The following is a 26,229-nucleotide window of genomic DNA, read 5'->3' on the forward strand; positions in this document are numbered from 1 at the left end:
TAGTAGTAATTTTGTAGTAATGTTGTTGTCTGATAAGATGTTTTTATGATTATGACGAATTGTACACTGTTTTGCACTATACTTTGTAGATTGCACTTGTTGTTCTTCATGTTGTACACCGCAATGAGTCGCCCTTGGGGCTGAGAATTGGGGTATATAAGCACAGTAAATAAATAAATAAACCACACCGATGATAGAATTGGGCCAAACTTCCCACACAGAACTCTCATGACCAACAGAAAGTACTGTGTTTTCTGATGGTCTTTGGCAACCCCTCTGACATCCCCTTGCGACCCCCCTCAGGAGCCCCGACCCCCAGGTTGAGAAACACTGAATTAGGGGGTTAGTCTCCCTCAGCAAGCCTCTCAAAAGAAAAACATTATAAAAAATACCCCATTCACCTGCTAGCTCTCTGATAACTGCATGGGAAGGCATCTTGCTATAGTTTAGGCTCAACATAAGCCTTTTAAACAATTGACTTTTAAACAATTGAAACAATTATGGAGTGGCAGTTTAAAACATGGCTTGCCACATTTTATAAATAATATAAATATAACATTTTGATAGCACTTTCAAGTGTTCAGAGTGTTCCATATACACTATATAAATGTAATATTTACAACAATTTTGCAAATAAGCCAATGTTATTTATTCCCCATACTAACAGAGGAAAGTGAGACTGGATAAGGAATAAATCTTTTTCAAACTTGGGATTTTGTGTAGAAATCTCTTAGCCAAATAACTATGTCTGCATTATTAATGATACCAATTTCTTCAGTTCGTTTTCAGGGGGATTTTGTTCTGTCTGCAGTTGTAAGTAAATTGACCTAATACACAATTCCTAAGCCAATAGGCAGAAAAGGCATTTATTGTAACTACTGTGAATTTTGTAAAAAAAAAAAAGCCTTTTTGTTATTAAATGTTTTTATGTATATTAAAATAAAATTTACTGCAGATTTTCTATCCCTTATCTGAAATGCTTGGGACCAGAAGTGTTTTGGAATTCATTTTTTTCCAGATTTTGGAATACAGGCAATCCCTGAGTTACATCTGATTTGTAACTATATGACTCATAGTTACAAACGGGGATGAGACAACAGAAAGTGAAAGGCCCATCTAGACTGCCATATAATCCAGATTATCAAAGTAAATAATCCATATCTGCTTTGAACCAAGATTATATGAGTCTACACTGCACCTCTAGCATTCCCCTCAATAAGATTGATCTATTTTAGGTTTCTTTGGAGTTATGTAGCTTTTGTGAAACATTTTGTACATACTTCCTCTGATGGATCCGGTTATTGAAAATTTAAATCCTTTTTTTGCCATAGACGCTTGATACTCAGGTGTCAGCAGTGGCCGGGAGGACCTTTGCACATTAAAGCTTGTGCGCTAGCTGCAACCATATCTCATGAAGTCTGACTTGACCATGGTGGTTCATGCCTTAATTACCTTCAGACTGGACTACTATAATTGGCTCTATGTGGGGCTGTCTTTGAAGACAGGCCGGAAATTGCAGTTGGTGCAAAGGTTGGCAGCCAGGTTGCTGGCTGGAGTGAATTACAAGGAGTGGTCAACCTCCCCCCCCCCCCCCCCATTTAAACAGTGCCACTGGCTGCCAATAAGTTCTGGTCTCAATTCAAGATGCAGGTTATCACCTACAAAGCCCTAAACAGTTTGGGACCTGTCTATCTTTGAGATCGCATCTTCCCCTATGAACCTGTGACCAAACCTGTGACCTGTGACCAATTTGACCAAACAGTTCACAAGATCATTCTGCCCCCTCAACCATAACTCAATATTGTTTCCTGTATATAGTGTTCTAACTGATATTGCTCTTCTAGACCTAATTTATCATCTGGCTCCTGCACTTTTTCCCAACTGCCCTGTCCTTACAACTTTATTGCACAAGCTCCTGCCTGCCCGAGTTTAGTATTTGATTACTTTGTCAGGCTATCAGCTGCTGTTGATGATATTTTATGTTGCTTGTCTTGTTGCTTTTATAAATTTTATTGTGTTATGTTTTTATGTTTTAATCTATGTTTGACCAGGCTAGTCTCCATGTAGGTCGGCCTGAGTCCCTTCGGGGAGATGGTGGCGGGATACAAAATAAAGTTATTATTATTATATTATTATATTCTCAATTCTCCACATCAGTTTTTCCCCTAGATCTTTAGCCCATGGAACCATAGCTGTTTTTATTCAGTTATCCTCAAAGTTTTATTCTAAGATGTATTTATATAGTCCGGAATTTAATCATTTATTACCCTTCTCAAAATGTTCTGCAATGCTGATTTCCTTTTGGAGAACCCTACAGTAGCATCTATATAAATAAAAAAGTAATGTTCATTTGTGGAATTAACATAACTCAAAAACCACTGGATGAATTGACATCAAATTTGGACACAATACACCTGTCAGGCCAACGAGTGACCATCACGCATAAAAACACTGAAAAACACAGCAGAAGAGACTTAAAAAGAAAAGAAACCCCCCCCCACAAAACCACATATATACGCAAACACACACATATATACACATATACACAAATATATACACACATTATATACACACATATACACACACAAAACACATATACACAGACTGGGCCACAGCAACACGTGGCAGGGGACAGCTAGTCTTTTCATAATTCGATCGACAGTAGTGAAACCAGTAATTTATCCCCATCTCTTCTCTCTCTTTTAATTTCCATTGCTCTTTTTCTTTGATTAAGTACTCCCTGTAAGTTCTTATTTCTTCATTAAACGCTGCCAATGGATGCAACCATAGAAGGGGGTTTGGGTTTCATCCCCTCCCTATATCTCTTCCAAATCATCAGAAAATTAGCTCTTATTGGGTGTCTATTAAATTCTTTATTCCTCTTACATACCACAAATGGGGAAATTGCATACAATTTCAAACGTTCAAAGTTAGATAGTTGCAAGCTGAGTTACTAAAATTCAGTGGTAGCTGATTGCCTCACCCCCAGTCACTTGATGAATCAATTCCAGGTTTTACTCTGGGTTTTAAATCAGCTTGAATGCTGGACTGTCTACTCAAAATGGGTTCTTCACATGAGAGAGGAGCTCTTTTTTTTTTTTTTTTACAGTTCTTCGTAAAGCCCTGAGCAGAATTACTGCCTTGCTAAATGAAAGATGCCAGCTGCCACCCCCAAAATCACTGTATTAAAAACACTGAGATGCATGCTTCATTAGTCATTAAAACTATGGAAAATGGAATGCAGTTGTCAAGAGCTGAGTTTTAAAAAAGAGTATCTGTGACAGTAAATAACCAGTAAGGGTTCTTTTATGTATTAAAACATTTAGCCGTTGATGGAAGGACAATGGGGAATATATGTCTTGATTCTTCTCAGTACATCACTGCAAACATTCAGGAAGATTGATTGTAGAAGCACTATTGAGGCTTCAGTCTTACACACACTTTCCCAAGAGCAAGATTAAAGTCAGTGAGGTTTCTTTTTAATTAGACATGTCTAGGTGCACACTGTAAATCAGAATCTGGGCACTTGTTAGAACATTCAGTCAGACAGCTGCTTTATCTTACCTGTTACCCAAAATAACCAATGTGGAAGGGTTGAAAATAAACCCCAGGATGGTTGTGTGAAGTGTCCATTACTATAAATGTACTAATCCATTGTTTTAACATTGCTTAGATACTATTCTTAGAAAAGGTTTAGAAAAGGCAGAGGAACGAGACCAAATTGCCAATATCTGCTGGATAATGGAGGGAAGTAGGGAGTTTCAGAAAAACATCTACTTATGTTTTATTGACTAGCCTAAAGCCTTTAACTATGTGGATCATAATAAATTGTGGCAAGTTCTTGGTGGTATGGGGATTCCAGTCATCTTGTCTGTCTCCTAAAGAATCTGTATAATGACCAAATAGCAACAGTAAGAACAGACCACGGAACAATTTATTCATTTATTTACAGTACTTGTATACCGCTTTTCTCACCCCAAGGGGGACTCAAAGTGGTTTACACATAAGTAATGGCAAAAATTCAATGCCAGTACAAACAGTTACAATTATACACTGTGATTAGACATAAATCAAATTAAAAAATACATCCATGAACAATAAAACAATCATTAAAACAATAAAACAGACTGGTTCAAGATTGGGAAAGGAGTACAGCAGGGCTCACCCTACCTATTCAACTTGTATGCATCATGCAAAGTGCACGACTTGATGAATCCAAGATTGGAGTTAAAATTGCTGGAAGAAACATTAACAACCTTAGATATGCAGATGATATCACTTTGATGGCTGAAAGCGAGGAGGAGCTGAGGAGCCTTATAACCAAGCTGAAAGAAGAAAGTGCAAAAATTGGGTTGCAATTAAATATAAAAAACCAAGATTATGGCAACCAGACTGATTGATAACTGGCAAATAGAGGGAGAAAACGTGGTGGCAGTGACAGACCTTGTATTTTTAGGTGCAAAGATTACTGCAGACGCAGACTTCAGCCAGGAAATCAGATGTTTACTTCTTGGGAGGAGAGCAATGACCAATTTCGATAAAATAGTGAAGAGTAGAGACATCACACTGACAACGAAGATCCGCATAGTTAAAGCAATGATATTCCCCATAGTAACCTATGGATGCGGGAATTGGACAATGAGGAAGGCTTAGCAAAGGAAAATAAATGCTTTTGAATTGTGGTGTTGGAGGAAAATTCTGAGAGTGCCTTGGACCGCGAAAAGATCCAACCAGTCCATACTTCAGAAAATAAAGTCTGACTGCTAATTGGATGGAAGGATATTAGAGGCAAAGATGAAGTACTTTGGCCACATAATGAGAAGACAGGAAAGCTTGGAGAAAAAATTGATGCATGGGAAAATGGAAGGAAAAAGGATGAGAGGCTGACCAAGGGCAAGATGGGTGAATGTTATCCTTGAAGTGACTGGCTTGACCTTCAAGGAGTTGGGGATGGCCACGGCTGACAGGGAGCTCTGTGGGCTGGTCCATGAGGTCACAAAGAGTCAGAAGCAACTGAATGGATAAACAATAACAAAGATACTATTCTAATTACTCCCCCAGGAGCCTTCATTTTCAGATAGCTGAAATTAGTAATTTACTTTTCTATCTGTTTTTCTTGCTTGCTTGCTTTCTTTCTTTTCCTAATCTGTAGGGCTAAATAACTAAATCCCTTGATGTTCAATGTATTCAAGGACTTGTTTAGCTGGTGCTGAGCTGAAGAGCCTCTTCATTTTGATTCTTTGCATTTTCTTTTCATTTCTGGCATATTCATCAAGGGTTTTTAGTAGGAACAAAATGACATCTCTATTTAAGTAACTCACACAAGTTTAGCTTTTTCAACATTGCTTTTTTGTGAATTGCCACTTCTCTCCTTGGTATCTTTATTTTCAGGTCTTTTTGTTTTGCTTGGAGTGTTGTTTAAATCATTAATCTCATTTTTGTGATCTGCTCCTGATGTTTTAATCTCATATTATTCCACATCCAAATTGATATTCTTCTCATCTTCATTTTATCTGTGAATTTCATTACCACGGTCCACTTTCCTTCTCTAGATCTTCTGGAAGATTAAATTGTAGGAAGAGCTTTGATTTTTATGTTTTGTTGATGAATCAGTTTTGAGTTGTCCCCCCTGCTCTTTCTCCTTGTTGTGCAGTGAAAACAGAATTTGAAGTGCTTGGCAAATCCAGAAATATCAGCAAAGAAAGTGATGTGTTCTCTTCTTTTGCATGCAAAAAGAATAACATTGTCTTCTGTTTTCCAAAAAGATGATGACCTTCCTGTGAAGCCTCAGAAAGAATGGCTCCACATGGACAGTGTAGAGTTTGAGAAGCTGGAGTGGATGAAGGACCTTCCTCAGCCTCGACAGAAGAAAACCAAAAAGGTCGGAGAATAAAATGCAACCTTTCTTGTGTTCAGATTATGTTTTCATAGGAGATCCATCCTTATCTGTTGTCCTCTGTCAGAGTAAAGCTCTCATAACCCTCAGCCAGGATTCTGACTCTTGTTTGGGGATGATGGAGCTTTTATTGGTAGCTCAGTATATTGAAACAGTGACAGATTAGGAAAGGCTGAGGTCAAACAGTAATTTCAAGAGTTCTGAGGTCAAGCAGTAATTTCAAGAGATCTAAATCCTACTAAATTTGATGTATCTGGATAACATAATCAGCAAAAATGATGGTCTTTTTTTTCTTCTTCCCCCCTTATAGGGTATGCAGGCACGCTTCAGTCTGAAGGGAGAACTTATTCCTCCTGATAAAGATTTACCTACACATTTGGGCCTTCATCACCATGGAGAGGAAGCAGAAGTAAGAAAAATGTATATTTGACACTGTCCTAAATCCTACTGATAGTTCCAGCTGGTTTAGATCTATTGACTGGTGTCAAAGTGGAATCCTCGACATGCGAGTGTGGAGAGGAGCAAACCACTGACCACCTGCTGCAATGCAACCTGAGCCCTGCCACATGCACAATGGAGGACCTTCTTGCAACAACACCAGAAGCACTCAAAGTGGCCAGATACTGGTCAAAGGACATTTAATCAACTATCAAACTCACAAATTTTGTATTTTGTCTGTTTGTTTGCTTTGTTCTGTTAGAAATGTAATATAATTCGACTGGTTGTCCTAAATAAACTGGTGTCTTAATATCTATGTAAATCCCATTGTGCCAAAGCATCTAGTTGGGACTATTAAAGGGATCTCTAATTCTGTCATTCTTTATGTAGTCTTGGACTAGATAGGCAAGGTCTGATGAATGAATCTGAGCTAGAAGTGAAGAGCAGTTCTTTATTTTGTATATATTAAAAGAAGAAGCAAACAAATAATTACTGTAAGAGAAAATTATTTGAATAAGAAAAATAAATAAAATAAAAAATTCCTTACCACCCTACCAGCACTTGAAATAGTCACTTTTGTAAGTCCCTTGGTGTTTCTTACATACATATAATTTCAACTGTAAGAAGATGTCATGCAATGGAAAATAATATTTTTTTTAAAAAAAAATCTTTTTGATTAATTTTTATTTTATAAAAGTGTCTTTGTGACATTCCACATTACCTCCTGGTGGGTAAGAAATAAAATTGTTATTATTATTATAGCTTAGAAATTTCGACACACTTATAGAATACAATATATATAGTCATTTGTACCATATTGGGCTTGCTTAGATATTTTATATATTTATCTTTTACCGCAGAGGGCTGGCTACTCTCTCCAAGAGCTCTTCCATTTGTCTCGCAGCCAAGTCATTCAGCAACGGACTCTGGCTTTACAAGTGCTGGCTTGTGTTGTCCAGAAGGTGAGTTAACTGTGAGATAGAATTGTCTCTGTGTTTGTTTGCCTTTTCCTAGAGGCATGCATATCAATAGGATCTAATGAATATCAGTGCATAAATACATTAGTTATTCAATTAGCCTCATTGCAAAAACTACACGAGATTGAGGGGAAAAAATACACACATCTGAATTCAGCGTGAAAAAAACTATAAGAATGATCTAAAATTATCTCTGATAAAAAATACTTGTTGCCTTGCGTTACATGAATATGATATGAAATGTACAGACTTTACAGTAGTTCGCTGTAATTCATCATATTTTAAAAAGTTGATATGATGGAAAAAATAAAGACTTATTTAAAATCAGCAAAAAAATTGATTCTAACTGTGCTACTCTCATTTCTGATTATTACAAAAAGTTTGATTTTGTTGGCTTGTGTAATTATATGTTGCTATAAATCACTATCTTCGAATGTTAGTTGCTTCAGTGACCATTCGTAGACTCCCATTATTAGTTCCGATTATAGAAAACGTGAGTGACGGTAAGGCCTTCTTCCCTATTTCATTTGTGTGTACTTTGCGAAAAACATAGTTTTCCTTCAATGATACTTATTTCATCAAAGAGCAGAATGAAAAAGAATTTTTTTTACAAAAACTGGATTATAAAATGGAGGGGATGTAAGAGTCCAGCAACATGTTTGAGACTAGTTGGTTTATTTTAGCATTAGATTTTGTGGGTATAAATCCCATCACGTCATTTTTTTAAAAATGGTGAAACAGACTGACACATATTTCTCTATAAAATCAGAAACACCAGATTTGCTTTGGTTTTGTTGTAATTGTTTTCATTTCAGCTCAAGGTAAGGTTACCTTTTAATGGTGTAGGAGGTATTGTTGAGTAGGAGGTGCTGCCATTAGCACAGGGAGGAGGTGCTGTCGTCACTGTGCTAATGGCACTTTAGTTTCCCAGTTATTAAGAGGCTATATTTCAATGGCTCCACTGCTGATAAAAGTAATAGTGGAAGAGGTTAGTGTGCTATACTGGTGACTATCCTCCAAAATAGCCACCCCCTCCTCCTCTTCCTTTTTTTTAAATGACTTTTATCATATGTATTTCAGGCCAAGGCAGGGGAGTTTGCCACCCTTCTGAAGGGAAGCGTCCTGCAAGTCCTGCTTGATGCTGGTTTCCTCTTTCTGCTCCGTTTCTCCATAGATGACTCAGTGGAAAATGTCGTTGCAGCTGCTATCCATGCACTCCATGCTCTTCTGGTCTCTTCAGAGGATGAGGTTATATTTCTTTGAATCTATTTGAAAACTACTTGTAAACATTGGTATCTATAGCAATTAATTCCTGACTTTCCACTCAATTTTTTATGTGTCCTGCATTGAATCCATCCTTAGGGATAGGAAGCATATGGCCATCCAGATATTGGTGGATTGTAACTGCTGCCAGCTGTCATCATCGGCTTCTATAGGTAGGGCTGATGGGATTTCTAGTCCAAGAACATTTGGAGACGCACATGGTTCCAAAGCCCTGCTTTGTTTTCTGTTGGGCTTGTATTTGTTCTCACTGACACTCCATGTGCCTGTGCTTTCCTTTATGTGCTTGAAAAATGTTACTTTATATTCCTGTCATTCTACTCATAATTATTTTGGACCCATGCAGAGCACATAATAGATGGAAATGACTACTTTTAAGGACCTGTTATATTTCTCATATTGTGAAACTTGTGAGGAAAAAACTGCTGATTAAAGAAAATAGCTTGAAATTGAAATTGAGGTTTTTGAAAGCTGTTAAATAAATGAGACCACATACATGCAATTTATTTTCAGCTAGAATGGATGAGCTTTGTTCAACAAAAATGTAAAGCAAAGGAAGTAATAACTATGGTGGCCACATTCAAATCCCTTCTTAGAATATGAGTTGCTTCCTTTTGTGTCATTCTGCTGATAGAACTGTCTCTGCCAGTGCAACCATGAGGTGGATTGTCTCCTAGCCTGTCGCATTCAGAGCAAAATTATTTCTGGAAAACATGCCAGACCAGAGTTTTGAATAGCAGAAGTCAGCCAGATAAATGGAGAAAAGAAGAAAATCCCATCCCATTAGAGTCTTTCTATTAGTGAAGTGGTACCTTTAGTCCCATATGTCTCAAAGAATATTAAAAAAATGTTCAAAAAAGATAAATTAGTAACATTTTGCAAGCTGTTTTCACCCATTTGTTCAATAAGAGACTTACATTTATTATTCTTTTTGTTCAATAATTTTTATTCAGAAAAACTAATTTACAATGATAGAAAGCAAGAATGCAAACCATAAGACGAAATCAGTAGGAATACATTTTCTTAATAGAAAAAATATACTACTACAACCACTAAACACTGGCAAATCTAAAGATCTACAGATCTAAAGTACATGGTCTAAGGGCTTTACTTTCTCTGCCTGATGGTTTTATCCAAGCCCATTAAAAGAAGAAACATCATTTATACATCCTTTCCCTATGAGATGACACTCTTCTAACTATGGTTTCTCCTCAGATCATATAAATCTTTCGACATTTACTTAAATGTATTATTCTGTAGCAAAGCCATGAATCTCCATCAAATGTATTTTAATGGAAAGGGCACAATCTAGTTTATTTTATTTATCTGATGAATTTGTACTCTGTCTTTCCTCCAGTGATCTCAGGGCAATATTCTCTGAACGTGGTCCATCAAGATCTATCTTTGATTCATTTCTAGAATCATAATGTTGGAAAGAGACCACACAGGCCATCCAGTGATTGCTTCTTGGAATTTTCCCCTTCCAGGAATATCTTGACAAGACTTTTTCATGGTATCAGGGTATGACCTTTCACCCTTTCACCCCCAACAAAGAGGAGGAGGAGGATGAAGAAGAGGAAGACAATGAACTTAAAACAATCCAGAAGACAGTCGGGAGAAAATCAAAGGATGAAAACAAACCAGATCCAGAAATTGCACGATATGATGTTGTGAAGGTAAGTTTCTCAATTCCCCCCCCCCAAAAAGCCATATATATATATATATATATATATATATATATATATGAATGAATAAATAAATGAATGAATGATAAGTAGTCAGAGCTTACTTAGCTAAAACCCTTTCAGATCTCACTTTCCCTTATGGCTCAGTGACTCCTTTTCCTCTCTATCTGCTTAGGTGGAGGTTCTTTTGAATACCACTTGAGCAGATATGGGGCTTGAAGTGCTTGACCCACCCAGTCACAGGTCCATGGCAGAGAGACATTTTAAACGAGTTTATTATTTTATGATGTCAGAAAACGAAACAAAATAAATTGAAGAAGAGTGAGTAGCTGTCAAAACACATAACTTTTGTCCTTTAAGTCCTCGGGAGAATGTGAATGTAGTTTATTAAGATTAAAAGAAAGGCCCTTGTCCATCATCATATTTTCCATAATATCCAGCCAGGTGCCTGGGGGAAAACTACATGGAGGCCATGAGAGCAATAGTTTTGTCCTGTTATTATTTCCTAGCAACTGGGATTCAGAGACATTTTGCTTCTGTTGGATATATCTGTTTTATGTCCATTGATAATCTTATCCTCCATTAATTTGCCTACTAGAATTGACCATCTTGAAGTTCTGAATCCTACTGTTTTTAACAATGCACTGTACAAAGAAATAGTCTTTTAGTCTGGCTTGAAAGTCCTTTTGTTTGGCTTGATTGGGTGTCTGACCCTGGGTTCTCATATTTTTCAAGAGGGGAAATATTTATCTCAGCTATTTTCTCCATACCTGAAAATAATTTTATACATTTAAATGGCCTTTCAGAAGAGTTGGCTCTATGCTTATATTATATTTTGGTCTTCCTTTTCCAGTTCTACAATACCCTCCTGCCTTCACTTTCCTTTACTATTGAGACAGGAAAACTGGAAAGTTAGCTTGTTTTGAATACTTAACTTTAAAACATTTGGCTGAAATTGCAGATAAGCAAAGGGATTTGATTAGCTTAACTAATAACTTTATATCAGAGAGATCATTAAATCGTAAACAGAAATCCAGATGATGGTAATGATAATGATTCACTTTTTTCCAAGGGGCTTCTGAAGACCAAAATTCTTCACCGCTTTAGGTACCTTCTGGAAGTCATGCAACCTGTTCCTTTGGTAGTCCTGGAAATTCTAGATATCCTCACTTTCATCACAAGGCACTCCATTGAAGCATGCAGCCAGGTAGGTGCTTGTGTATGTCTTGAGACTTGGGGAAAAACAAATGGAAAATTGTTCAAAATGTTTATTACTATAATACATAGAATCATAGAATCAAAGAGTTGGAAGAGACCTCATGGGCCATCCAGTCCAACCCCCTGCCAAGAAGCAGGAATATTGCATTCAAATCACCCCTGACAAATGGCCATCCAGCCTCTGTTTAAAAGCTTCCAAAGTAGGAGCCTCCACCACACTCCAGGGCAGAGAGTTCCACTGCTGAACGGCTCTCACAGTCAGGAAGTTCTTCCTCATGTTCAGATGGAATCTCCTCTCCTGTAGTTTGAAGCCATTGTTCCGCGTCCTAGTCTCCAGGGAAGCAGAAAACAAGCTTGCTCCCTCCTCCCTGTGGCTTCCTCTCACATATTTATACATGGCTATCATATCCCCTCTTCATATATCTCTTCTTCAGGCTAAACATGCCCAGCTCCTTAAGCCGCTCCTCATAGGGCTTGTTCTCCAGACATTTTATCATTTTAGTCGCTCTCCTCTGGACACATTCCAGCTTGTCAATATCTCTCTTGAATTGTGGTGCCCAGAACTGGACACAATATTCCAGATGTGGTCTAACCAAAACAGAATAGAGGGGTAGCATTACTTCCCTAGATCTAGACACTATGCTTCTATTGATGCAGGCCAAAATCCCATTGGCTTTTTTTGCCGCCACATCACATTGTTGGCTCATGTTTAACTTGTCCACGAGGACTCCAAGATCTTTTTCACACGTACTGCTCTCTAGCCAGGCGTCCCCCATTCTGTATCTTTGCATTTCATTTTTTCTGCCAAAGTGGAGTATCTTGCATTTGTCACTGTTGAACTTCATTTTGTTAGTTTTGGCGCATCTCTCTAATCTGTCAAGATCGTTTTGAATCCTGCTCCTGTCCTCTGGAGTATTGGCTATCCCTCCCAATTTGGTGTCGTCTGCAAACTTGATGATCCTGCCTTCTAACTCTTCATCTAAGTCATTAATAAAGATGTTGAACAGGACCGGGCCCAGGATGGAACCCTGCGGCACTCCACTTGTCACTTCTTTCCAGGATGAAGAGGAAGCATTGGTGAGCACCCTTTGGGTCCGTCCATTTAACCAATTACAGATCCACCTCACCGTAGTTTGGCCTAGCCCACATTGGACTAGTTTCCTTGCCAGAAGGTCATGGGGGACCTTGTCGAAGGCCTTACTGAAATCCAGGTACGCCTATCGAAAAAATAGATCAGATTAGTCTGGCATGACTTGTTTTTGATAAATCCAAGTTGACTATTAGCGATGACCGCATTTGTTTCTAAGTGTTTGCAGACCACTTCCTTTAGAATCTTTTCCAGAATCTTGCCTGGTATCGACGTGAGGCTGACCGGACGGTAGTTGTTTGGTTCATTCCTTTTTCCCTTCTTGAAGATTGGGACCACGTTGGCCCTCCTCCAATCTGCTGGAACTTCTCCCGTTCTCCAAGAACTCTCAAAGATGGTTGCCAATGGTTCCGAAATGACTTCCGCTAGTTCCTTCAATACTCTTGGGTGTAGTTGATCTGGCCCTGGGGACTTGAACTCATTTAGAGCGGCCAGGTATTCCTGTACGACTTGTTTCCCAATTTGGGGTTGGATGTCCTCAAATCCCTCATCCACTCCGTCTTGCTGAGGTTGAAGATGACTTTCGTTTTGTGAGAAGACCGAGGCAAAGAAGGTATTAAGTAGTTCTGCCTTTTCCCTATCCCCTGTCAGCATTGCCCCATCTTCTCCTCGAAGAGACCCTATCGCCTCCTTGTTTTTCCTTTTTCTACTGACATAAGAAAATAATCCCTTTTTATTGTTTTTAATGTCCCTGGCAAGCCTGAGCTCGTTTTGTGCTTTAGCCTTGCGGATCTTTTCCCTACAGGTGTTGGCTATTTGTTTGAATTCTTCTTTGGTGATTTCTCCCTTTTTCCACTTCTTGTGCATGTCTCTTTTGTGTCTTAGCACAGTTAGAAGTTCTTTGGACATCCATTCTGGCTTCTTTGCACTTGTCCTATTTTTTCTCTTTGTTGGCACGGTTTGCAATTGCGCCTTGAGTATTTCACTCTTGAGAAACTCCCATCCATCTGTAACTCCCTTGTCTTTTAGTATCTGTGTCCACGGAATGCTGCTCAGTGTTTCCTTCATTTTTTGGAAATCAGCTCTCCTAAAGTCCATAATGCGGGTTTGACTTGTCTTAGTTTCGGCCTTCCTTTGTACCTCAAATTGCAGGAGCACATGGTCACTTGCCCTTAAGGATCCTACCACTTCAACCGCATCGATCAGGTCCTCCGCATTTGTTAGGATGAGATCAAGAGTAGCCAATCCCCTTGTTGCCTCTTCTACCTTCTGGACCATGAAATTGTCTGCAAGGCAAGCGAGGAATTTGTTGGACCTTATGCTCTTGGCCGAGTTTGTTTTCCAGCAAATATCGGGATAGTTGAAATCGCCCATGACTACTACATGACTGCTAAATACAGTTATTTAGATATTCTGAAAGGTCACCTAATACTCTGGTAGCTTTCACGTTCTCAACCAAGATCCTATACAAAGTAAAATTGGGGTGGAGGATGGGAACACGTGGATTATTTTAATTTATGGAGTCTTCATCTGGTTGCCAAGAAAGATTATATAAAGTATATCTGGTGTACTGGTATAAACTTGTGTGTGCGTTACTTGCTTTCTGTAGTTGCCTGTAATTAGCTGATAATCCTTAAAAAGGAGCAGCTTCTGTAACCTAATTACTCGCCAATGGAAGTCAATAGTATTCTACCTTGTGTTGAAATCTCGTAGCAGAGCCATTTGTTTAGTAAGTGGAAGTAAGTATGTTATTGTATCAAATGAGTTATATAAGGATTGTCATATTGTAACTGGGTGCTGGTTAGCGTATCTATTTTGTCCTCTTTAAATTTAGTTTATAAAGCCTCAGAAGATATTATTGCAAATGAATGAATGGACCCTTTAAAAAAACCTGAAGAAGAGATACTCCTCTTGAAACAAGGACACAAAAACACCTGGGAACCTTGTTGTATTCCCAAGACTGTTTATCACATTTTGAGTTCACATGGGACAATATTGGATATGTTGAAGTTTGTCCACACGACCTTTGGAAGATCTGACAAATAATTTAGAAAAACTTGTATATTATGTTTGCTACATTGTTGTAAATTGTCCCTGAAGGTTTGCTGCCCATGCCTGTGTATTTTATGAGTTAGTTGGGTATTTTTCTCATTACTCCAGTTGGTATTTGTGCTGAAGTTTATCGTAATAGGACATTTGTGTATTAACATCTCTGGATCCTGGATCTGTAATTTCAGCTTACCTCACACTGTCAGGCCTCATATTTTTGAATGGTATTGATGTCAACATTGACATACTGAAGCATTCACTGATCATCCATAGTTTTTCATATCCAGTGTGTCCTGGAACCAAACCCCCTGCCTGCACAGCAGTTTTACTGTATGTGTACAGTTTACTATATACAGTAAAATTGCTGTATAGGCAGGGGTTTGGTTCTAGGACTCATTGGATGTGTGCATATTTGTGTATTTATTGATCAAACCAATGTGTATGGAGCTGTAGGAACAAACAAGCTTTGAATGAAGAAAAATGGGAAACATGAAGCCATTAAAATCAAACTAATTGGTTGCAGTTATAAGGATTGCATTACAGGTTTAGTCTCCTTTATCTAAAATGCTGGAAACCCGAAATTTGAGGTTTTTTTATTTTGGAATATCTGTATTTGCATATAAATGATGAATGAGAGATAGGAGGAAATTGGGTTGTCACACATCCAGCACCTACTGAGTTCCCCACCTTGAGGAGCCTCCACTCCACCACTGATAGAAATCCCAAAGGGTAAAGAGAAGAACAGGAAGTTAGGGGACTCCACTTACATAAGGCCCCTGAAAAAAGAAGGCATCCCACATCCCAAACCCTCTCCCATGTTCCCACCAAATGTGCTTGAGCAGGTGGTGGGTAAGAGAGAAAACCTTCCCCAGAGGATCATAGATTTCTAACAGGTTGGTGGTTAATGGCCCTTTGCCCTTATGTCCTATGCTCTTGCTCACCCTTTCCACATGCCATTGTTGGCTTAGTGGAAGGTGATAGCAGAATTGTCTGGAACGGCTTCCTCTCTTCCTGTATTTTCCCTTCTTGTTAATTGATACAGTTCTTAGTTCCTTGGTCCAAATTGGTCAAACATATCTCTCCAGAAGTATGTCTAAGAGGATATTATGCCAATTTACATGACCTGCAAAAGGGTTACAAATGGTAGAGGGAATTCTTTGGGTATACTTTGGCAGATTACAAAGCTTTGTACCACTATAGACTCCATGTTTCTCACTATTCATTTTATTCCAAAATGTGCGTTTTTCAGGTCTTGAATTGCCCTCGTCTGATTGAAACTGTTGTCAGAGAGTTCCTGCCCACCCAGTGGAGTCCAAGAATAGCTGAACCTGGGCAACTTCTTACAAGCCTTCATGGAGTTCCATGTGCAACAGCCATGAAACTAATTCGAGTCTTGGCATCTGGGGGGCGAAACGCAGCAGCCAGGCTGGTGAGGACAACAATTGGTCACAAATCTCAAACTAATTAAAGTTAAATTAAAAGGGGAAGAAGTGGAATTTGTAAGACATTATAGTTGATTTCCAGGACTACCTAACAAACAAAAACACATTTAATAAATATCCCCACAGTCTAGTTTGCTGCCATTCTTTCTGACTTACGGACACAACATTTAGATTCTGAACAGTGGAAACAAATGGTAGACAATGCAGATATTTATGATAAAGGTTTCCAGAAAACCTGCATTCAGGTTTTTTTTATTGTGTCAGAAGCAACTTAGGAAACTGCAAATTTCTTCCGATGTGAGAGAATTGGCCGTCTGCAAGGACGTTGCCCAGGGGATGCCCAGATGTTTTGCCATCCTGTGGGAGGCTTCTCTCATGGAAGCTGGAGCTGACAGACAAGAGGTCACCCCATTTCGTGGATTCAAACCACTGACCTTCAGGTCAGCAGTCCAGCAGCACAAGGGTTTAACCCATTGCGCCACCGTGGTTCCATTCCATTCAGGGTGGAATTCTAGAAGGCAAAGAGGTTGGAAGCACGATGACAGTGGGTAGTATGTGAAATGGAAATGCTGTTTTTAACTCTTAATCCTTTGGCATTTCTTTGGCTTGTTTAGGAGACATAAGAAGAATCCTGCTAGACTCTTGTAGACCCAAAGGTTGTGACCTCAAAACCTCTCAAGATGTCTGCCATAGATGCAGGCAAAACACCAAGAGAGAATGCTTTGAGAACATGATCATATAGCCCAAAAAACTTGCAACAACCCAGTGATTCTGGCCATGAAACCTTCGACAATACAAAAGTAGTTTTTCTCAGTCTGGCTGTTTGATAGATATATCCTGTTTTCAAACTATTTGATGGTCATAGCTAGGTGTTCTTTCTGTTGTCCATGAGGTCTAGATAAGTTCCCCTTCTGACAGGTCTTGCCACTTGTTCACCTATCTACTTATTACTTGCAGCTTAATAAGTTTGAGATGAAGAGTCGACTGAGCCGTTTCATTGCTGAAGAACCTCAAGACCTTCCTCTGAGAACTGAGGATGCCATGAGGATAAACACCGAGGCTTTCCGCTTATGGGCTGTGGCGGCTGGCTACGGACAGGCCTGTGACCTCTACAGGTACACTTCCAACATTAAAAACACAATCTCATGTTTCTTCCTGTATAAAACTCACCATTGCGTACTGTAACATAATTTCAGTCTTTATCCAGGGAAATATTTTGTATTTTTAAAAAGCCACTGTGGTGGAAAGGAGATCTTCTTGCCCCCACCCTTTTCCACCTACAAAGAAGATTTAGATTTGTCATGTTGCTTCTCAACAAGCTAAAAGGGACAAATTGGTTAAACTTGTAATAGATTGCTGAACTCTTCTTCTATAGTCAAACCTGCAGCTAAATTAAGCCAGAAGCAAGTGATGTTCTATTTCTGTAAAAACAGCTGATTTTTTTTTATCACCACTACCACCCCAGCATCAGCAAATGTGTCATTCTAATGTATGTTCATGGAATTTTCCATCGTGGGATTTTGGTTTTTGTTGAGAGTAAACTAGGAATTTCGGACTGTTAGTTAATACCTCTCCTTTCTGTGATGGCTGTCCCCACCATACTTCTCAATTTACAGGGATCTCTATCCTGTGCTAATGAAGGTGGTCCCTTCTCTGTCTCAGCTGGCCAGTGATTTTCTGATTAATAAATCTACATTTGAGGTTTCTATCCAGCGAGCTGCAGCTGTCATGACTCTGCTTACCCAACTGACACAAACAGCAGGCTGCAGAGCAGAACTACAGGCCCAGTTAAGCAGGTATAACCACTTTTGCTCATTTGACGATTTGAAATATATAGCCCTCTTATTTAACAATTCCAAGCTGGTGTGCAACATTTGTTAAACTAAATACAGGTTGAACATCCCTTATCCAGAATCACAAAATCTGAAATACTCCAAAATTCAAAATTACTCACATGGGTGGCTGAGATGTCAATATCTTTGCTTGATAATGGTTAATGTACACAGACTTTGTTTCAAGCAAATTTTTCTACAGATATTGTGTATAAAATTGCCTCAGGCTGTGTGTCTAATTTGTGACTGAGATATCAGTGAAGTTTGCATTTAGACTTGGGTCCTATGTTCAAGGTACCTTGTGAAGTACAAATATTCAAATACATATATTCCAATATCTAGCAAAAAACAAACAAAAAAAAAAACTTCTGGTCCCAGGCATTTTGGATAAGGGATACTTGATTTTTGTTACGCTGAAATACAGACCTTCAATAAAAACTAAAAGTCATGAAGCTTGGTGCTATAATCAGCAAATGCTTGATTAAACAAGTAAGTTTCCAGTTGTGTTCTACAAATCCCCATGCCACTTATTTGTACTTTCTGCCACAACAAACATTATGAAGTTTGTCTGTCGAAATTCTTATATTCTTAACATGATTTTGATTATTTGTCTGAGTGGTTATTTTATGTACCAGATTCTGTTTGGAATGTTTTGCATCATGTTTACATGTTTAAAATAATTGCAGGGTGACTTGCAATATAACAAGCAGTTAGAATAACAATATAAATCTAATTAAAACAGATAATAGAGGGAAGAAAGAGGAGATAAGACTCCAAAATCCTTATTTATACACAGTCCGACCCTTGCATCCATGGGATCGTTATCTGCAGTTTCAGTTATGCACATCCAATAAAACATGTCCTCTCTAGATATTTTCTAAGTCCTCCTGGGAGACTATGTGGTATTTTGAGGCCAGAAATCCTTCATTTCAGTAGGGTTCCCATTACCTGTGGTTTTGTGAATCCAGGCAAAGTCAGGGAATGTATCCCCATGAATACAGTATTGTATGAAAGGAAATTGAAAAATGTAAAATCTCACCAAATAATGCCCCTACAAAGGTTTGCAAAATAGTAGAAAGCAATCAAATAGTTTATTCTCTGCCTTTTTTCCCTATCAAGAAATTATGGAGTTGGAAGAGACTGTAAGGGACAATCTAGTCCAATGCCATTGTCATGCAGGAAAGCACTCTGAAGAAATGGCCATCCAGTTTCTGTTTAAAGATTTCCAAAGGAGGGGAGTCTGTTGCCCTCTGAGGCAGACTATTCCACTTTTTGGGGTTGCTGTGAGTTTTCTGGACTGTATGGCCATGTTCCAGAAGCATTCTCTCCTGATGTTTCCCCTACATCTATGGCAGACATCCTCAAAGGTTGTGAGGTATATTGGAAATTAGACAAGGGAGGTTTATATATCTGTTGAAGGTTCAGAGTGAGAGAAAGACTTCTTTGTCTGTTGGAGGCAAGTATGAATGTTCTGATTAATCACCTTGATTAGCATTGCAAAGCCTTGCAGGTTCAAGGCCTGGCTGATTCCTGCCTGGTTGAATCCTTTGTTGGGATGTGTTAGCTGGCCCTGATTGTTTCATGACTGGAATTCCCCTGTTTTCAGAGTGTTGTTCTTTATTTACTGTCCTGATTTTAGAGTTTTTTTAAATACTGATAGCCAGATTTTGTTCCCCTGAAAACATCTTAAACTTGCCTAGTGTGGAATGTTAGCTGCCTTGAGTCCCCATGGCAAGAAAGGCGGGGTATAAATAAAGATAATAGTAATAATAATAATAATAATAATAATAGTAATAGTAATAATAATAGCCTTTCTGGCTTAATTCTACTATCCATGTTTGGACAGGAAAATGCCTGTGCCAGAATGACTATCATTTGTTTTGCTGCACTCCCAGTATGCATTATTGAAAGTTAGTTGTTAGCTGACTTGAGTCCGTATATTGGGAGAAAGGCGGGATAAAAATTAAGTAAGTACTGTATTGTGAATAAATAAATAAACAGCTTTGTGCATTGTAGTTTAGTCAGTATTTCTTACTACACATGTTGTTGCAAGGATAGGCAAATAATACATTTATTATTATTATTATTATTATTATTATTATTATTATTATTATTTTACTGACACAAAAACACAGTATGTCAGAGCAAACGAGATCTATATGCTGGATTTCGTATCACAAAATCACAAGTCGAACATTTCCCAAGCATCTAGGACTGTGATGTATTTTCGAATGATTCGTGCAGATCCAATTAAGGTGGCCTTTTGCAGTTGACAGATTGTAATTTTGTCATTGTTGATTGTTTCCAAATGTCGGCTGAGATCTTTTGGCATGGCACCCAGTGTGCCGATGACTACTGGGACTACCTGTACTGGTTTATGCCAGAGCCTTTGCAGTTCAATTTTGAGGTCCTGATAACAGCTGAGTTTTTCCTGTTGTTTTTCCTCAATGCGACTGTCACCCAGTATGGTGACATCAATAATCCAAGATTGTCTTCCAAAATCATCATCATCATCATCATCATCATCATCATCATCATATGTTCAGGGGCAAGGGTTGCCTCTCTTCACAAAACCATTCACTAGAACAGTTTTTTCTTCTCCCCTGATAGATAACTAGAAGGAATAAGGAGTGATTAAATACAGCCTTGTTTTCTTTTTTATATTTGTTTTCAGACATTTCATCTTTGCCCAAAATTATGACTTAGTAGTTTTTAGTCTCTAGATTGCCATCTTGTTTCATTTCTGTGTAATGCTTGAATGACATCTTCTATAAGTGTATGCTTTGCAGATTTTTTCTTTGAACAGCTGTATGATCTAGGAAAAAAGTGCAGTTTGTTAGCATAGGTCCCTTATGTGACTGTGGGTTCAGAATTCACAGTCTTTGTTTTGAGGAGAACCCTTGAAATAGAAGAAGAGAGGATTTTAAAATGTCTCCTATATATGATACCTGCGTAGCTTTGGTTTTCTTTTTAAAAGAAAACCGTTAGTAGTGATAACGATAATGCCCCAATTGTACAAATGTTGGTATAGGACTAATGTACACAAGTTCCCCATGAGATTGCCCTTGAAAATGGTTAAGAAATTGTATCTGGTTTGTTGCAACAAGCAATTCGATGGGCTATAGCTTACTCTGTCTGTGCCCAAAGTGATATCTATTTCTTGTTGGTTATAAACAACTTCCATTTCCCAAGATATTGTCACTAACCTTAGATGTGTCAAGGAGATTGAAACAGCGGCCTCCTGTAAGAAAGAAACTTCAAAATGAGATTAGAGTTGCTGAGTTACATTTCATCAAAAGCTCCAATCCATTTCCAAAGGCTTGACTCAAAATAAAGGCTTCTTATCACATTGCACATGTTTATCCGCTCACCTACTTTTAGGTTTATTGTGTTATCAGCAACAACACTTTGGGTGAATGGCCACACTAATAATGTTGTTGGCAGTAGTTCATATGATTTTCTTTACACATCAGTAAAAAAGTGCCATAGATCTTATTTTTGCAACAGATTATCATGGCTATCATGGTAGAAATCCCTTTTAAAAACACACTCCTTCATTCTTTACCTCATCGTAGAATGAGTGGGCTGAAAAGTCTTTGTAGAAGAACAGTTAATAGTGGTATTCCTTAGGGATACAATATTGAGGCCAGCAAATGTCAGTTTTTATTCCTGCTGTAGAGGCAGACAGTGAATCTGACTGGAAAGATAATCAATCAGGTGGGTGTAAATACCCAGCTCAGTCGAAGAGTGGTAGGTTGATCTAATGAAACTGTGACTATGGCAAGTGTGGGAGCGTTTTGAGGTAGAACAGATAAGAACAAGTAGGGGCAGAATGAAGAAACATTTCACTATTATGCCGGACCAAGCAGCAAAGAAACTTTAATTTAGCTTAAGGTCTGCTTTGTACACATGACATCCAGTGATGATTTGCATGTATGAGCAGATATAAAGCAGTTGATGGAACCCTCAAGCATCTCAAACTGTGATTTTCAGTGGCGTTTATTATTTATTTATTTATTTGCTACATTTCTATACCACTTTTCTCACCCCTGGGGGGACTCAAAGCGGTTTACAACATAATAAATGGCAAATTCAATGCCTCACATATATATAAAAATATCACATATCTAAATCAATAACATATAACTGTAGATAAAAACTGTTAAAACTATAAAAACATCAAACATAGACATAAGCATGAAACACATTATTGCTGCAATTAACAATGTAGGCCCTACTCCCCAACTTTCTTTCCATAGCGTTTCAGCCCTTCTTTTTATACCCTCCCTGCTTCCCCCACATCTCAACAGACACAAAGTTATTTAGGTACAGAATGAATACAAAATGGGGTGGGTAAAAAAAAAGTCCTGGGCCTTCTTGGGGGATGGTAAACGTGATATGAGGTCCTTGGGGCAGGTGAAGGTAGAATCATATCTGATGATGGTAGTAGGCTACTGATCAGTTTCGTAAAAGTCCAGAGGAACATAGATTTTATCAGTTGTGGTGTCATAAGTCAGGTGTGGGCTATCACTTGCCAGTAGACTGAGGATGGGGAAGGGCAACAAAGTGCAGCAGCCCCTGAGGAGAGTTGGTGTGTAGACTGCGCCTTCCACTATGGAGGAGCTGAAGTCTCCTGGCTGCCTTTTCACTTCCTCCTTGCTGGGTTATTAATGCGTTGCTTTGTATATAGAAGAACTTCAAATCAAACTGATATAGCAGCTTGTGCGATCCAAGGACTATGGCCTATTCCTTTCCTTTTTTGCAAACATCTATTCTGCTTGTTGTACAATCTCTGGGCACCTCATAAAACAATGGGAAACATATAATAAAGGCACATAATAGATTGTGGTTATTACTACTTAAACTAATTAATCCACTAAGCTAGTTTAACCTTTCTGAAAATAATACATTTGATCAAGGGACCAATCAGGTTCATCTGGTCATCCATAGTTCCCTGTCTCAAGCAGTAATCGGTGATGATGCATAATTATCTCCCTTAATCCTACATTCTTTTGCAAATTCAGAGGTTGCAACAAAACACACAAGAGTTGCTGCATATTTAAAGCAGCTCTTCATATGTTATTAAACTATAATATCCATCAGCTTGTTTCTTAGCTAGAATGGAAAGAGAAGATGGGACTTCCAACAACATCTAGAGCTTCTCCCACTCAGTTCTGGGAAATTGTGTCTTGCATTTCCCTTGGTTATTGTTGTTGTTGTTATTATTACTATATTATTATTATATTTATTTATATCTCACTTTTTCTCTCCATAAAGACTCAAAGTGGCTTACATTAAAAGTATTTCAATACAATTTAAATTCTTCAAATATATGAATATTAAGTATCAATGGTATTAAAAATTCACAGTTTAAATCCATAAAAACTGATTAAGACATATTCAAAGATAAAGCTTTAGTACTTTAGTACTGTAACTTAGAATTGGTGGGCAGGCATCATTCGTTAGAATAAGTAGGCAAGTTTTAAGAATGTGACTACTTATTTGAAGAATTTACATCTTCAAATAAAAAACCCAATCCAGAGCTGGTTAAGCCTAAACTTACTCCACTGCATGATGGAGCATCAGAACTCCCGCAGAAGGAAATTGCAAGACTCCAAGAAGAAAATAAAAAATCGAGGAGCAGATAAAAGACAATAGGAGTTCAGGCTACCAGTGCACTGGATAAAAAAATCAAAGTTAGAGAAAGCTCTTCAAAAGCTTGAGATTGTTCAAGGAGATCTCAAGTTAAACCCTACACAGGATCTTTGTGAACTAGAAAGTAATATGGCTGATTTGAAGTACAAATTCAAAAAGACTTTGCATGATAGTACTGCAAGCCAAAAATCCCTGGAAGAGAATCTGGTTTCAACAAAGCATGACCTGCTTAAGGTTCAGGTCCAGCTGGCTGTGGCTGAAAAGGAACTGGAAAAGAAGTTCCAGCAAACAGCTGCCTATTGCAACATGAAAGAGATTCTGTCCAAGAAGAATGACCAGGTCAAGGAGCTAATAAAAAAGCTTTCAAAATATGAACCAGATGATTAAGATAAGAAAACATTGGCCATGTCAAGGCACTGCCATATTGGATAAGCAGACAGTTGAGGAAATAAGGGATCTATTTTTGAATATGTTGCAAGTTACACTTTTCAAGAAGTTTGTTTCTAATGTTCTTTTTCTCTTTTTTGGGATGAAGTCATAGCAGAATTGAGAACAAAGAAAAGGGCATAGTCTTATTTCTGTATTTCAAGCCTTTGTTTTAATAGTTATTACTCTATCTATTGCCTATAAACACAGAGCACCTATAGTAAAAAATATTCTTATTTTAAACAAAGGATAAATTTTTAATTCCTTACATATTTGTAAGATGCATGCCCAAAGAATCTATTCCATGCATCTATATGTGTCCTAAATATGGTTTTATTTTTACAATTGTAGTAGCAGCAGGAGAGAAAAAAACAGTTTTGTACAGTAATAACAGAAACCCATTGACTTCTCAATTTCCAATAAAGTTTCATCTCCAAGGGAAAAGGCAAAAAAGAAAAAAGAAAGAATGTGGCTACCATTGCTTCCAAGATGGCATGGAAATTTTGAGCTCTGAAGTTAATACTTGTGTCTAACACTTATTGTACTCATTTGGATATTTCTCCTTTCTCCTGTTTTTGTTGCTTTTGTTGCTTTTTTATTATGCTTCTTGCTTCCTCTTTTATTTGAGGCAGTGCCCCATTTTATTTTGAAGTGGAGTTTCATATTATAGCATTGTGCTTTCCAGTTATACCATAAGATTTAAAAACCTTAGGAAAAAGCACCAATTCTGCTTGTTTATCTAGACATGTGCTTATGACTGAAATCTCTGTTTTGTTTTGGATATTTCAGTGTTTCACATTGCAACAAAAGGACTTCAAAACTGCCCAACATACTAAAAGTGACAGACAAATAAATCTGTCTAAACAATCTTTACAAGTTCTCATGTTCATTTTCCTCTATTATCTTTAAGCTTCACTGGCCTGTTACATTAGCAATTTAACACTATTCTTCATATTTTACCTTTGGTTCTGTTGCAGGAGTGATCCAGAAGATGGTGACCCAATTCCCCCTCCACCAATCACCTGGAGCCAGGTGTCAGGTTTCAGAGCCATCATTGAATCTGTCTTGAAGCAATGCCTTAAGGATCTATCCCATCTGAGTTCCTGGCAGGCACTGCAACCTCTGAGTGCAGCCTGCATGCTCTACCTGGGGGTGTATTACAGTCATTGCCGTCAACAGGTGAGCCTAGCAGAAACAAAGCAACATCTCTTCCAAGTTTCTTGTAAGTTACGTATTTAACTTTTCCTTCAGTGCAGCTATCTTCCCAAAGAAGACTTGAAGCATTGTCAAAAGAAGGTTGTAATAGAATGTAAGGGTCTTTTATTCTGGCCTTTTTTTAGTCAAGTGCTCTGTTAAAAGAGTTTTTTATTAAGTGTAAGCAAATTTCAAAGTTAATATCAGTGATTTTGAATGTTATGATTTGCCCAGGATTTACATATGAAATTTGCCCAGAAATTACATATGAATTCCCCATCTTTGTATAGGTAATATTTGCTGCAAGTCATACTGCAGGCCCAGAGTAGATTCACCGTAAATTAAGGTAGGCCCTCCAGTTGTTAGATCGCAGCTCCCAGGACATAACTGTCCTACTCAATTTAGCTAATTGTGAGCAATGCTGAAAGTTGCAGCCCAATATTTGGAGAATCCTGCCAAAAATCCTCTCTTAATAATCTTTAACCCCATAGGTTGGTGTGGTGGAGGGGTGTGTGGCCTCCACGTGTTGCTGAACCGTAACTCCTACCAGTCCTTAGCAACATAGCAGGGGTGAGGGCTGATGGTATTCAACTGAGTGACACCTGGATTATGGGAATTGCAGTCTAACAACATCTGGACAGCCACAGGTTCCCCATTCGTACCACAACACTGCATCAGGATAACTGGAACTTGCCCAGAGGAGGGTGGTGAAAATGCTGGGGGCTAAGAAAAAATAAGTCTTCTGGGGAAAGGCTTGAAATAGTTGAATATTTTTGGTAACAATATTACTAAAAGGCAATTGTATAATCAATCAATTATCCTAAAGGACCAAGAAAAATTAAAAATTTAGTATTGTTAATACCTGGGATTATATAATTTGCTGATAGCATCTGAGTCTTTGCAGTACAGTGGGGAAAGTTCAGTCCACAGGCCACATGCCTGTGTGGTAAAAAATGCTTACTTCAAAATACTTTGTGTGGTGGAGAGCCTACATGGGTCTTCAAGGGATGAAACACATTGTTAACAACATTTTGCCATTTTTCTTTCCA

General features: G+C 38.2%; 1 protein-coding gene and 1 pseudogene across 1 annotated transcript in view; both read left to right on the plus strand.

Moving 5' to 3' along the window:
* RPAP1 (RNA polymerase II associated protein 1) overlaps window positions 1-26,229 on the plus strand; it is a 64,441-nt gene that overhangs the window by 25,237 nt on the left and 12,975 nt on the right. The window contains exons 8-17 of the mRNA XM_060760761.2: window positions 5,766-5,881; window positions 6,207-6,305; window positions 7,195-7,296; window positions 8,392-8,559; window positions 10,080-10,268; window positions 11,350-11,484; window positions 15,881-16,060; window positions 17,031-17,188; window positions 17,690-17,869; window positions 24,964-25,165. Of these exons, the coding sequence (XP_060616744.2) occupies window positions 5,766-5,881; window positions 6,207-6,305; window positions 7,195-7,296; window positions 8,392-8,559; window positions 10,080-10,268; window positions 11,350-11,484; window positions 15,881-16,060; window positions 17,031-17,188; window positions 17,690-17,869; window positions 24,964-25,165 (1,529 nt within the window). The remainder of the gene's footprint in view (window positions 1-5,765; window positions 5,882-6,206; window positions 6,306-7,194; window positions 7,297-8,391; window positions 8,560-10,079; window positions 10,269-11,349; window positions 11,485-15,880; window positions 16,061-17,030; window positions 17,189-17,689; window positions 17,870-24,963; window positions 25,166-26,229) is intronic.
* Window positions 22,454-24,957, plus strand: LOC132761764 (leucine zipper transcription factor-like protein 1; annotated as a pseudogene).

Source organism: Anolis sagrei, chromosome 1 (assembly GCF_037176765.1).
Source record: "Anolis sagrei isolate rAnoSag1 chromosome 1, rAnoSag1.mat, whole genome shotgun sequence".
Classification (NCBI taxonomy): domain Eukaryota; kingdom Metazoa; phylum Chordata; class Lepidosauria; order Squamata; family Dactyloidae; genus Anolis; species Anolis sagrei.